Source organism: Cervus canadensis, chromosome 6 (genome assembly GCF_019320065.1).
Source record: "Cervus canadensis isolate Bull #8, Minnesota chromosome 6, ASM1932006v1, whole genome shotgun sequence".
In the NCBI taxonomy this organism is placed as follows: Eukaryota; Metazoa; Chordata; class Mammalia; order Artiodactyla; family Cervidae; genus Cervus; species Cervus canadensis.
Window position 1 is genome coordinate 42,817,516 of NC_057391.1, and position 14,320 is coordinate 42,831,835.

At 35.6% G+C, this 14,320-nt stretch overlaps 1 protein-coding gene across 13 annotated transcripts in view; it reads left to right on the forward strand.

The window, feature by feature from the left end:
- The window catches only part of HERC1 (HECT and RLD domain containing E3 ubiquitin protein ligase family member 1), a 203,239-nt gene that overhangs the window by 99,584 nt on the left and 89,335 nt on the right, over positions 1-14,320 (forward strand). For all 13 annotated transcript variants that reach the window (XM_043471713.1, XM_043471719.1, XM_043471724.1 and 10 more), the window contains 3 exons: positions 836-1,148; positions 1,564-1,684; positions 9,768-9,819. In XM_043471713.1, coding sequence (XP_043327648.1) covers positions 836-1,148; positions 1,564-1,684; positions 9,768-9,819 — 486 coding nt within the window. The remainder of the gene's footprint in view (positions 1-835; positions 1,149-1,563; positions 1,685-9,767; positions 9,820-14,320) is intronic.

Sequence of the window (14,320 nt, forward strand, 5' to 3'; positions counted from 1 at the left end):
ACCTTCACTCAAATTTGAGCAAAATATTCTTTTCCTCTTGTGAAATGTCTACCACTGCATCAGAACCTTGTTAAACCCAGTGAATTTTTACACTTGTAAATTGGGAAGGGCTCTCATTAGATGGACATTCCTAATGATGCCATTTGACTGTGATTTAGTAGAATCTGATTCTGTTTTAGCAAAGACCTTTAATGGTTGTGCTTATTTAATATGTTCAAAATACAACAACATGTAGATGTTAGGAATTATATGGACTTTGGAAGGGGAAAAAGGGCTTTTCATTTTAACTAATGCAACTTAAACTTTTTCTCTTGTAACCTGACAATTTCCAAACCAAGGTTGTGAACATTTCAGAAATGGGCAGTTATTTTTATCTAACCCAGTGGTTCTCAAACTATAATGGCCTTCAAAGTCAGCTGGAGGACTTGTTCAAACACAGATTGCTAGCTCCATGCCCAGAGCTTCTGATTTAGACAGTCTGAGAGAAGCACAGTATTTTTCATTTCTAACAAATGCCTGAATGATGTTGATGCTGCTCTTCTGGAACCACACTTTGTAAACTACTGATCAAACTCAAAAGAGTAGAAATAGAATCAACCAAATCTAAATTCTGTAAAGGCATGAGTATTTCCTATTGTAATTTTTATAAGAAGTTTAATATTATACATATATTTTCGATAAAATTTTTACTTAGATGCTGTATTTAATGTCTAAAAAATAATTTTCCCTCTTTCAGTAAGTTTTTGGTCCAAACTTTTTGACTATTTTTATTGTTATTTTCTTTGCTCTTCTCTCCCCATGTGTTAAGACCTTGTTTTTGTGTTGCATGTTACAGAAATCTTTCAGTGTTTCCTCTCAGCCCGTGAAGTAGCTCGTAGCCGAGATCGAGATAGAATGAACAGTGGGGCAGGGTCTGGGGCTCGAGCTGATGATCCACCTCCTCAGGCTCAGCAAGAGCGAAGGGTGAGCACAGACCTTCCTGAGGGTCAGGATGTGTACACTGCTGCCTGCAACTCCGTGATCCATCGATGTGCCCTGTTAATATTAGGAGTAAGTCCTGTGATTGAGGAGCTTCAGAAGCGAAGGGAAGAAGGACAGTTGCAGCAGCCTTCCACAAGTACCTCTGAAGGGGGTGGACTTATGACCAGGTGGGACTGAGTAGAAACTTAAAACATTTCTTCTCCCTTTGTTTCTGTACGCATTGAAATGATTTATTCTGAAGTTAAAACAGACATGGAGGAGGAAATACAAATTGATGGATGAATTTAATGTATAGAGTGATCCTAGTTCAACCTGGAGGATAAATTTCTGATTAAATGAGACAGTGCAGTTTTTCATACATATAAGCAACAGTAGTTGAGAAACATGAAAATATTTGCATATCTCTGTAATTGTTGAAGAAGACTTTGTGCTTAGACCTAACTGAGAGCCAGGATTTTCCATCAGCAGTCATAATTACTCCTCACTGTGTGTGTGTTTTATCTCTATGCTGTTAGTTCCATTCAATTTTATGTTCACTAACAGTCCCAAATCGAAAAACTTTTCTTTGTGCATGTGAGACAGGAGTGAAAGTCTTACTGCAGAGAGCCGGCTAGTCCACGCAAGTCCAAATTATAGACTGATCAAATCGAGGAGTGAATCTGATTTGTCTCAGCCTGAATCAGATGAAGAGGGTTACGCACTGGTAGGTATACCTAGATTCAGTAAAGGATTTTTGTATAAATACATAAGACTTTGGTTAGAGTAAGTACTATACATTTGCTTTAGACAAAAAAGTTTTTTTAAAAAGAACTTTTAAGAGAAATGAGATAACTTTATTGCATAGGTATTTATCACCTGTATGTTAGTGACTCTCAGCTTACTTTCTTTAGCCCTGACTTCTTCCTAACCTCCAAGTTCATGTATCTAACTCCTTGATGGACATTCTACCTGAACATGTCAGGTGACCACAATCTTAACCTATCCAAAAATAAACTCGTTTTTCTCCCAAACCTGTTCTTTCCCATCCACTGTCTTAGTATTAACTCCCCAGACTGGAAACGTAAGTTGATCCTTGCCTCTATTTTTTCTTAGTTCCTGGTCCTTCTCACTCCCCTACAGTCCAATTAGTCCAACCTTGAAAATTTTACTCCTAATACTGTTCTAATATGTCCTGTCCATCCCTCCTGCCACTGTTCTGTCTCAAATTTTTCTTCTCTTTTCATGGCCTAGTACAAAACCTTCAAACTGGTTTCCCTCTCTCTTGTCTTATGCCCATGTTCAACATTTCATCAGAAGAATATTCCTGAAATACAAATCTATTTATATCTCCTCTACTCAAAATCTTTCAGTAGCTCTCAGTTACCTATCAAAAAAAGCCTCAGGATCTGGATTGCAGGCATTTAAGGTAAAAATCAAAGAAATGAGATGCTGATCTATATAAGAAGTAGGAAGTAATGTGTGCTGTAGTGTGATGGGTTAAATAAATTATAGAATGAGAACAGTCTGATAGTTTCTATTTGAGTAGCTTTGGACTTGGAGTTGATAGCTAGATTTTTGTTTTGACTGTTCCTCTGCCTTTTATGTGAATCAGTATGTGCTACTTTACCTCTCTGGGCCTTAGTGTCCTATTGTGTGATATGAGGATAGCAGTGCCTGTTGTGTATGTGGTAATGTGTTAGACTTGACTACTGTTTTAGACTTGGCTACTGACCCTGATTCCACTGCTGAAGAGCTTTTTTTTTTTTTAATTTATATATTTTTGGAGGATAATTGCTTAACAATGTTGTGTTGGTTTCTGCCTTACAACAATGTAAATTAGCCATAAGTGTGTGTATATATACATCCCTCTCTCTCGAGCTTCCTTCCCTCCCCACCCTTTTATCCTATCCCTCTAGGTCTTCACAGAGCACCAGGCTAAGTTCCCTGTGTTATACAGTAACTTCCCACTAGCTATCTCTTTTATACTTGGTGATGTATGTATTTCATTGCTACTCTCTCAATTCATCCCACCCTCTGTTTCCCCCCACTGTGCCTACAAGTTCATTCTTTAGGTCTGCATCTCTATTCCTGCCCTGAAAATAGGTACATCAGTACCATTTTTCTAGAACCATATATATGCATTAATATACAATATTTATTTTTCACTATCTGATTTACTTCACTCTGTATAACAGGCTCTAAGTTCATCCACCTCAGTTCAACTGACTCAGATTTGTTCCTTTCTGTAGCTGAGTAATATTCCACTGTATATATGTACCATGTCTCTTATCTGTTCATCTGTTGATGGACATCTAGGTTGCTTCCATGTCCTGGCCATTGTGAATAGTGCTGCAGTGAACATTGGGGTACATGTGTCTTTTTGAATTGTGGTTTTCTCAGGGTATATGCCCGGTAGTGGGTTTGCTGGGTCATATGGTAGATTTATCCCTAGTTTTTAAAGGAATCTCCGTGCTAGTCTCCATAGTGGCTATATCGGTTTACATTCCCACCAACAGTACTAAGGGTTCCATTTTCTCCACATGCTCTCCAACATTTATTTTTTGATGATGGCCATTCTGACCAGTGTGAGGTGATACCTCACTGTAGTTTTGGTTTGCATTTCTTTAATAAGGAGTGATGTTGAGCATCTTTTGAAGTGTTTGTTGACCATTTGTATATCTCCTTTGGAGAAATGTCTGTTTAGATCTTCTCCCTGTTTTTTATTGGGTTATTTGCTTTCTTATGTTGAACTGCATGAGCTGCTTGAATATTTTGGAGATTAATCCTTTGTCAGTTGCTTTGTTTGCAGTTATTTTCTCTTATTATGAAGGTTGTCTTTTCATCTTATTTATAGCTTCCTTTGCTGTGCAAAAGCTTTTAAGTTTAATTAGGTCCCATTTGTTTATTTTTGTTTTTATTTCCATTTACTCTAGGAGGTGGGTCAAAGAGGCTCTTGCTGTGATTTATGTCAAAGAGTGTTCTGCCTGTGTTTTCCGTCAAGAGTTTTATAGTTTCTAGCTTGTAGTTTTTGAATTGATTGATACAATCCATTTTTAGCTGAAATTCCTGAATTCTGAAATTCCTCTCTTGTGTGAACTGAGAAAATAGATGTGAAAGTGTTTTTGAGAAGTATGGAATGCTACATAAATATGATGCTATTGTTTAAAAGAAACTTCTAAGTGTGAAAGATTCCTCCTGTAGGAAAGTTGAACAGTGTCTTCAAGCAAGTTTCATTGTATGTTTTTGTCTGTTCTTCCTCCTTTTCTTCATTCCCATTAGTATCTCTGTGTCCCGATTCACATTTCCAGTCTTACCATCTACTGAGAATTCCTTTCTGTCCTTTTGATTTTCCAGGTTGATCAGTCTCTTTATTTATTCTCCTAACTCCGTGACAGTTTTATAACAGACCATGTCACTTTTCTCCTCAGAACTTCCAGTGACTTATAGGGGTCTATACCATTCTGCATATCCTGGCCTCACTCCTCTCTGGTCTCCTCTGCTGCTCCTCTCCTCCTTGATGACCCTCCTTCTTGCCACACTGACCTCTTGGCTTTTCCGTGAACATACCACACAACTCCCCCATAGGACCTTTACATGGCTGTTTTTTCTAATCGGAATACTGTTGTCTGCAGGCAAATCCCCTCATTTCAAGCCTTTGTTCCAATGTTACTTTTTTGGTGATGCCTACCCTAACCACTCTATTTGAAACTCCAGTTTGCCCTCTTCAGATGTTCACTCCCTGTCCACTTTGCCTTGCTCTTCCCCTTCCACTCCACCCCCACAGTGAAAGTGAAAGTCACTCAGTTGTGTCCAACTCTTTGCGACCCCATGGACCATACAGTCTATGGAATTCTCCAGGCCAGAATACTGTAGTGGGTAGCTTTTCCCTTCTCCAGGGGATCTTCCCATACCAGGCATTGACCCAGGGTCTCCTGTGTTGAAGGTGGATTCTTTACAACTGAGCTATCAGGGAAGCTGATACCCAGGTCTCCTACATTTTCTGCACTGCAGGCAGATTCTTTATTAGCTGAGCCACAAGGGAAGCCCAAGAATACTGGAATGGGTAGCCTCTCCCTTCTCCAGCAGTTCTTCCTAACCCAGGAATTGACCCAAGGTCTCCTGCATTGCAGGTGGATTCTTCACCAACTGAGCTATCAGGGAAGCTGATACCCACCCACTCCCCCCGCCCCCATTCCCACTCCCACCCCCCGCCCAGTACCTAGCATTATTTACTTGCTGTATTTATCAGTTTCTCTTAGCCTACACTAGAATATAAGTTCCCTGAGGACAGAAATTTTTACTGTTTTATTCACAGCTGTATCCCACGTACCTGTAGTGCTTGGCACACAGTAGTCATTAAATATTTTTTTTCTAATGAATGTTTGATCTATTTTGGTAAAATTTCTGTGCCTACTTGTTCTTTCAGCTCTTTAATTTAGGCCCTTGTTACCTTTGCCTGAATGGGTAGTTTTCAAACTGATCTCCCTGTCTTTTCCAGTCCCTCTCCTTTGGTACTGCTGCCAGAGCTGGAGCTCTTAAAAACACCCAAAACAAGAACACACTTCAACAACAGAACACCTGCTGGTCATGCTACCTTTTTATTCATGCTTCCTTCTTATTAAAAAAACCAAAAAACTCAGTGACTGCCCAGAAATCAAAGATTCTGGAAAATGTTGCCTGCCTGCTTTTGAAGCCCTTTTCCCTGCAGTAATCTGCAGTTTTGCCATAGCATAGTAGTCCATCTGCCCAGACCCCAAACATACCTTTTGAGCTTCTGCTCAATGATTGTTTGCCTTAAATGTCTTTTTCCTTTGTTGATGAAGTCTTGCCTCACTCCTAAGGACTCGTTAAAATGTCACCTCTTCCAAAAGTTTACCTAAGATTACTCAACAGTGACTTTGTTGTTTTCCTGGCAGTTTGTTAGTACTTCTAATAAACCACTAATGATTTGTCTCATGTTGGACTTACTTAATTTTTTAAAAATTTTATTTATTAATTTTTAATTAGGTCCCATTTGTTTATTTTTGCTTTTATTTCCAATATTCTGGGAGGTGGGTCATAGAGGATCCTGCTGTGATTTATGTCGGAGAGTGTTTTGCCTATGTTCTCCTCTAGGAGTTTTATAGTTTCTGGTCTTACATTTAGATCCTTAATCCATTTTGAGTTTATTTTTGTGTATGGTGTTAGAAAGTGTTCTAGTTTCATTCTTTTGCAAGTGGTTGACCAGTTTTCCCAGCACCACTTGTTAAAGAGGTTGTCTTTTTTCCATTGTATATTCTTTCCTCCTTTGTCAAAGATAAGGTGTCCATAGGTTCGTGGATTTATCTCTGGGCTTTGTATTCTGTTCCATTGGTCTATATTTCTGTCTTTGTGCCAGTACCACACTGTCTTGATGACTGTGGCTTTGTAGTAGAGTCTGAAGTCAGGCAGGTTGACTCCTCCAGTTCCATTCTTCTTTCTCAAGATTACTTTGGCTATTCAAGGTTTTTTGTATTTCCGTACAAATTGTGAAATTATTTGTTCTAGTTCTGTGAAGAATACTGTTGGTAGCTTGATAGGGATTGCGTTGAATCTATACATTGCATTACACGCCAGTCAGGATGGCTGCTATCCAAAAGTCTACAAGCAATAAATGCTGGAGAGGGTGTGGAGAAAAGGGAACCCTCTTACATTGTTGGTGGGAATGCAATCTAGTACAGCCGCTATGGAAAACAGTGTGGAGATTTCTTAAAAAACTGGAAATAGAACTGCCATATGACCCAGCAATACCACTTCTGGGCATACACACCAAGGAAACCAGATCTGAAAAAGACACGTGCACCCCAGTGTTCATCGCAGCACTGTTTATAATAGCCAGGACATGGAAGCAACCTAGATGTCCATCAGCAGATGAATGGATAAGGAAGCTGTGGGACATATACACCATGGAATATTACTCAGCCATTAAAAAGAATTCATTTGAATCAGTTCTAATGAGATGGATGAAACTGGAACCCATTATACAGAGTGAAGTAATAAGCCAGAAAGATAAAGAACATTACAGCATACTAACACATATATATGGAATTTAGAAAGATGGTAATGATAACCCTATATGCAAAACAGAAAAAGAGACACAGATATACAGAACAGACTTTTGGACTCTGTGGGAGAAGGCGAGGGTGGGATGTTTCGAGAGAACAGCATCAAAACATGTATATTATCTATGGTGAAACAGATCACCAGCCCAGGTTGGATGCATGACACAAGTGCTTGGGGCTGGTGCACTGGGAAGACCCAGAGGGATCGGGTGGAGAGGGAGGTAGGAAGGGGGATCGGGATGGGGAACACATGTAAATCCATGGCTGATTCATGTCAATGTATGGCAAAACCCACTACAATATTGTAAAGTAATTAACCTCCAACTAATAAAAATAAATGGAAAAAAATAAATAAAAATTTTATTTATTAATTTTTAAATTTTTGGCTGCACTGGAATTCTATTGCTGCTTGTGGACTTTCTCTAGTTGTTGGATTTACTTATATATTATTAGTATTTCTTTCCAGTAGACCTCTTCAAAGTTCTAAAGTTCCTTTTTTAGTGCCCCTGACATTTCCAACATTGTGCTTTACACATTGTAAATAATTGATAATTCATTTCAACTGATATGAAAAGATAAAAAATGAGAGTTAAAGTGGCATACCTTTTGGAAATAAACAATGAAATCTGATTTAATCACAAAACTGTTTATTTTGATCTGGGGCCTGACACTTTTAGCTTTCTGAGCTCCAGCATTTTAATCTTTGAAATGGGGAATATCTCTTCCTGTTATACTTGCCTCCCTGGGTGGTTGTGAAAAACAAGTTTAGGAATACAATTTAAACTGAAAATGCTGAAAGTTATGTTTTCAAAACATAATCGGAAGACAAATAAATGGAGGTGGGTTGAACTTAGATCTAACTGCAAAGTCTGGTTTCTATAGTTTTAAAAACATTAATAAACATAATTTTAAAAAAGATGGGCTCCTGATCATCTTTTCTTATGGAATATTTGGAGAGATAGTGTCATAAAAAGTGGAAAAGTCAAGAACTAGAGAGAGCAGATTTTCCTGATGAGGAGACCTAGGCTGACCCTTCAGTTTTGAGCTTCACATAGACAAAGAGGACCAAGCCATGGGGGCAATGTGAGATTTTCCAGCTGAAATATGTTACCCTTCTGTCTGAGTTTATTTAGGATTATCATTCATATCTTTAATATCTAGTAGTACTTATTTATCCTGAATTGTTACTCAATGAAATGCTTTCTTAAAATAACTGAAGTTAACCTGCTTAATGCTAAACCTATGTGTTAATCTTCTTTTATAAAGAGTATTATGTGATACATTATCTGCTTCTCTTGTTTTAGTAAACAGAGAAACCTAAAGCAAGTTACACAGTTAAACCTAAGTTTAACTGTTTGATTGACAGATGTTATGCTTACCATCATTTCTTACTTTACTCCTAGTCTACCCACCTCATTTCCCTACCCGCTTCTTTCACAAAAAAATTGATTTAGCATACACAAGTAAATACTGTTTATAAAAGTATAAGAGAATGAATTAGGACTAGAAGAAGCTGAGAGAGGAAAATACAGTCCTGAGTAAGATTTGCATACCTCCTCATGTAGCCTGTGATGTTCTCCTAGAGATGGGCCACTGAATAGGAAAAATATGAGTTGCATGATTCATAGTGACTAACAGATAAAGACAAACAAAAAGTAAAATTTTTATTTTTGAGAAAAACTGAAATGTTTCTGGTTCTGAGGCCTGAGATAAATTTCTTCAGTAATCCCTAATGGAAAAGGTACTGTTTGATAAAAATATTACATTGCATGACATGGTAATATCTTCAGGAAGTATCATGACGACTCTTTGGTGTTTTTTCCAGCCCCAAATGGCCTGGTAGCATGCTTATTACTGGTGTGTGTGTGTATGTAAAACAAAATGTACCTATCCACAGTGTGGGTTACCAGGAAAAGATTTTCCAAATAAGGTTTCCTAAATAGATCTGTTTTGTCACTTCTGCAGGCTTTCTTCTTTGCTACCAACTTTTTTATTGTGTGATAGAGTGCGGTTGAAATTGCTGAGATCCTAATGTCATATCTGTACATAAATCTAGTTATGGGTTTGTACAGACAACCAGTATATGGTTGTCTTACATAAGAGAGAGTCGATAGTTGTCACCAGTGCCTCCCCACCACAGGCACACAGAAATATACTTCTGTTCTTCCTAAAAGCTTGCACTGTTTTATTAAGCTGACTACAGTTTCACCAATTTGAGATTTCAACTAGAAGGCTTAGGACTGTCTTAGTCTTCTGTTAGTGTGAATTTGTAAGATTCTCTTCTGTACACCTAGCCAAGACTAATAGTTTTAGAACCAATAGAAAGTGAAGGTAGAACAAGTAGTAATTTTGGAAAATGAGACTTTGCTACAGGGGCTTTAGGCATCTTGAGGGTATTAATAAGAGATCATACTGTGTTTGGAATATAAAAGACAACGATTTTGAAGAGGAAATGGTGACAACAAAGAAAAAGTTCTGCTACTTTACACTGTTAATTAATGTGCACATTGACTTTGTGATTAGTTTCTCAGAGTCATCTGCCTGAGCTTTCTTAGAGCTGTTTTCATTGGGTTTTTAGAGACTTTTTTTCTTAGCCTGACTTGACTGGTGAATAAGTAGCATATTGCTATAATTATATAGATTATTTTTTATTCTAGTACTCTCTTAAATCTTAATCTTGAAATTATTTTCACAATTAAGTTTTATTATTTATTTTTAACCTAACAGAGTGGAAGACGAAATGTTGATTTGGATTTGGCATCATCTCATAGAAAGAGAGGTGAGGATTAAATATTAAATATCTGATTAAATTAAGTAGCTGTTTTTATATCTGATGTATTTAGATCTGAATGTCATTGAAGCATTATTGTAAAAAAATTAGAAACATTTTGTCAGAAAAGTTAAGAGGGAGATCATTTTCTTGAAAATAATACTCTTAAATCTGGGAATGTATAGGAGTTAAAAATCGGTTCTGTTTCTCGGTTGTTGTGTTTTGACTTTTTTTAAAATTTTGCGGATTCTGGCAGTGGTACTTTACATTGTGGAGGAGTTATGGACATAATTTTCTATACTGTAGCTCACAGGGATAGCTGCTGTTGTTCAGGTGGTATTACAGGGAGAGCTCTGTTACCACCCCCCTCCACCGCCCTTTCATACACATATATACAGTTTTAAACTGAGAGTTTCTAATTTTTTTTCCTCTTTACCTCTCAAGATAAAACATGTAAGAAATAAACAGGTGATTTCTAAGAATGAAATTTTCCCATGAGGAGCAATTTTAGTGTTATCAAGAGTTAAATTTATTTGTTAAAAGCTGTATCTTAATGAATAATATAGTTAACTCTTGTTTATATGTGCCAATAGATGGAAGGAACAGCAGTTTTAAATAATAAAAATCCAAGGTAACTAAAAACTCACCAGGTATTATTCTTTATTAATTTGCATTTTTTATTAAACTCATTTATTCTGTGCTTGTGAAAATGTGAAGTGTTAGAAGTTGCTGCTAGTGGTAATTTCCTAAGAGCTGGTGGGAAAACTTTTTTCCTCATGATATTAAATCTTTTATATTTCAGAATTGAACCCTTCTCTTGATAGCTTCCTTGGCAGGATGTTAGGTTTACCTACAGGGAAAAAAAGTGAGAAGGGAAAACTGAGAAATTAGAGGAAGCAATGCACACACAGATTTTTCATTTTTGTGTTTGTAGCTTAGAAGAAATGTTGGTATTTATACTTAGAATACTAAGAATGATTTTTTTTGAGTTACAAGGACTAAAGCTGGTACTTTGTTTATTGAAAAGTCTTTTAGTACTATAACATATCAAGGTGCTGGGTTCCAAAAATATTATAGAGTATATGTGATATCAAAGAAATTAGTGTTGTTTAATGTCATATGCAATGTATATTTTATTGTTTTCTAATTCTTTGAAAATTAGCAATTCATGTGCCATAATTAGGCAGAAGTATCGTTTTCTTTAACCACTTGAGTTAATAATTAAATTTTTAGAACATTTTTACCGTCCTAATTTTGGTTAGCTCAGGTGAAAGTTGTTGCTTTAATTTCTATGTTATATTAATGAAAAGATGGCTTCAAACTCATTGAGTAGCATAAAGGATCCAACCTGTCATATTAAGAGCTTCCTACTATACTGATATACTCATGAGTGTTATTCCATTGGCTAAAATTACTTTTCTCTCAGATCTTTATTATGCTTATGAAAATATAAATTTGGGATTCAGTTTATGATAACTATGTCAGCATGTAGCAGAGTAATCTTTGGAATAAAACAAAAAGTGGTATTTTTAGCTTTGAATTAAGAATAACCTAGAATTCAAGTATAAATTACTTAGAAATTAATATGACACTTTAACTATCCTAGATTTGCTTCCTGTTCATAATTTTAATCAGTTGCCCTGTAAGTAGATTTCATGTGGTTTTAGAGCTAAGTAGATGCAAATGAGTTAATTATCCAAGTTCAGTTTATGGGTAAAACCAACTTTTACAAAAGTTCAAAGTAGTACCAAGACCTATCAACTTTTTGAAACTTTCTTTTATTGGAAACAGGCAAATAAATAGGACCTCTTGGGGAAAGTTTGTTTAAATTACCCATTTAGGAGGTTATAATAGGGAGTCAAACTTGTTATGATGTTAATTATGATGATATCACTTAATGTGGTACCAATTTATTCTAGTAATCATTACATCTTAATGTACTCAGGCAAAAATTTTGCTGATAGCTTTGTTCCTAAGAGTAGGTGACTAGAAAATAGAAGAATTACTGTTCTAGGAAGAGCAGCAAAAATAGTTTTCAATCTCATGAATCCTAGTGTTTGTGGATTAAACAATGAAAATGTATACTTAATAGTTTTCATTTATTTAATTATAATGAATTTCTTTAAAAGAAATTAACATTGAAAATACACTTGGAACGTTATATTTTGAAAAGAATTTTTTAAAATCACGTATACTTAGAGACTACCCTCTGACCACAGTGGGGTTTTATTTTGTTTTATTTTGTTCTTAAATGATGGTAAAATAAGCCACTCTGTTTTTTCCTTATTTATTGTCAAAATGGACCAGATGTCATAAACTATAACATGCCTGTCTTCAGTTGGGCAGATGAACCTACCAAGTGTGAGAACTTTTTGGAGCAATTCAGGTGTTCTGATTCTGACTTGAGCTATGAAGGACAAGCAGATGTCCAGCCAAGTGAGAATTCTTCTATGTGCTTATTTATCCCTTTACAGTATTTTGAGGAGAAAATGTAAACTTTTTTCTCTCACTTTTGTTTTTCATTTATTAGTCTAGTAGTCCTGAGTTATTAAAAGTTTAATAAGAGAAATTAGAGATAGCAATATTTAATTGTATCTGTTATTGAAACTAAATGGATAGATTAATGACAATTAATAGTTGTATACACATTTTAGCTGCTTTTAAATGTGTGTTATTCCATTGGCTAAAATTACTTTTCTCTCAGATCTTTATTATGCTTATGAAAATATAAGTATTTTCATAAAATGTATATTATGAAATATATAAATTTCAAAGACTACTCCTCCAAAGACTACTCCTTGAGAGGGCCTAGTGCCTATAATTTCAGTATTTGGCATTGGGGATACTGGAATTCATGCTGTTGAACCATGATTGCTTCTTTTCCCCTCATTCCAGTTAATGTTTCACAATTAGTACAAGCTCTTAGTCCAAGAAAGTGAATATGGTAGGAAAGAGTGAAGTGAGCAAATAAATTGAGCTCAGCCAACTTGCTCATCAGAGCTAAATTCTAAATCAAAAAACTATCATAAATTACTTCAAAAAGAGACAGGTGATCCATATTTCTGCTTAGCACCTCAGAAGTAATATCAAATTTGTATTCATTAAACACATAAAAATTACTATATGCCAGATATTGGGCTAATCACTTCAAACATATTAACCCATTTAAGTCTCATAATAGCGTGTCAAAATTCTTGACAAAACCTGTTTAACTTGTTAGTATTTGGGTACTTTGATAAATACATAAAAGATTTGCTGTAGTTGTGCGGAACTGAGCACCTTCTTACTGAAGGACAATACCTTTTTGCAGATACTTTAGTTTTTGTATTTAAGCTGAAGCTGATATAATCAGTGAAAAATGATGGAGATACCAAAGCAAAAATTTAAGAAGGAACATCATGGTTTGATTTCACCAACCTGCCCCAGGTCTTTAAATACAGTGTTAGTGTATTATTGCTAAATAATATCAGAAACATTTATCAACTTGTGTGTTTCATGGTATGACTTGTATGCGTGAAATGCTGTTTTATCTATGCATTTCAAATTAGATTGTATAAAGAAGAACAAATGTGAATGTTGTCTCCTGTGTGAAATTTCTCCTTTTGTCTTCTGATTCTTGTTGTGGTAGTGTATTTACTCCTTTTTGGCCAGTTGAGCCCCAGAAAAAAGAAGAGCTTCAAGCAAGTACACGATGGCATGTTTAATTTTTTTCCCCTTTTAGCTTGCCTACATATTTTATGGTTTATAAAGTATGTATTGCAGCTCTGCCATGTTCATTTTGAAAATTCCACATAAGAACCAAAGTTATAAGGACAAGTAAACAATCTCAAATTTCTTGTTGGATTTCATATTTTCTTTTTATAGTAGGAGAGTCTGAATTAATATTAAGTAAGAATTGGGTCAGTCATAGTTACTCTATAGAGGCTTTTGATATGTTTTTCAGACATAGTATTTCCTATATTCAGACAAAACAGTACAGAACAAATTATTAGGTTATTATAATTTTTTAACAATTATAGTTTTTCATTTCTCATTTCCATAATATGAGATTTTGTGTTTCAAAGTATTTTTGATATCAGCCTAAACATTTTTGTTATAAAAGCTTATTTATTTATTCTGATGCTTTCAGGTAGTGTCTTTCTTGTTCTTTTGTTCATACAAAGTTTTGTTTGGTCTATACACTTAATAAGTTGCATGCTTTAAATTAGGGGTCAGAAAACTATGAATAGTGGGCTAAATGTAGATTGCTGTCTTTGTTTTAAAGTTCTGTTGGAACACAACCACACTCATGTATTATCTATGGCTCCTTTCACATTACAACAGAAGAGTTGAGTAGTTGCATGAACTGTGAATAATCCACAAAATCTAAAATATTTACTAACTGACTCTTTATAGATAAAGCTTGCTGACCCCTGCTTTAAATTGCAAAAAGGACTTAATTTGGGGATTGGCTACCTATTCCACAGGATATTTTGGAGTATATTAAGGCAATTCACTTCCTGTAGATTCT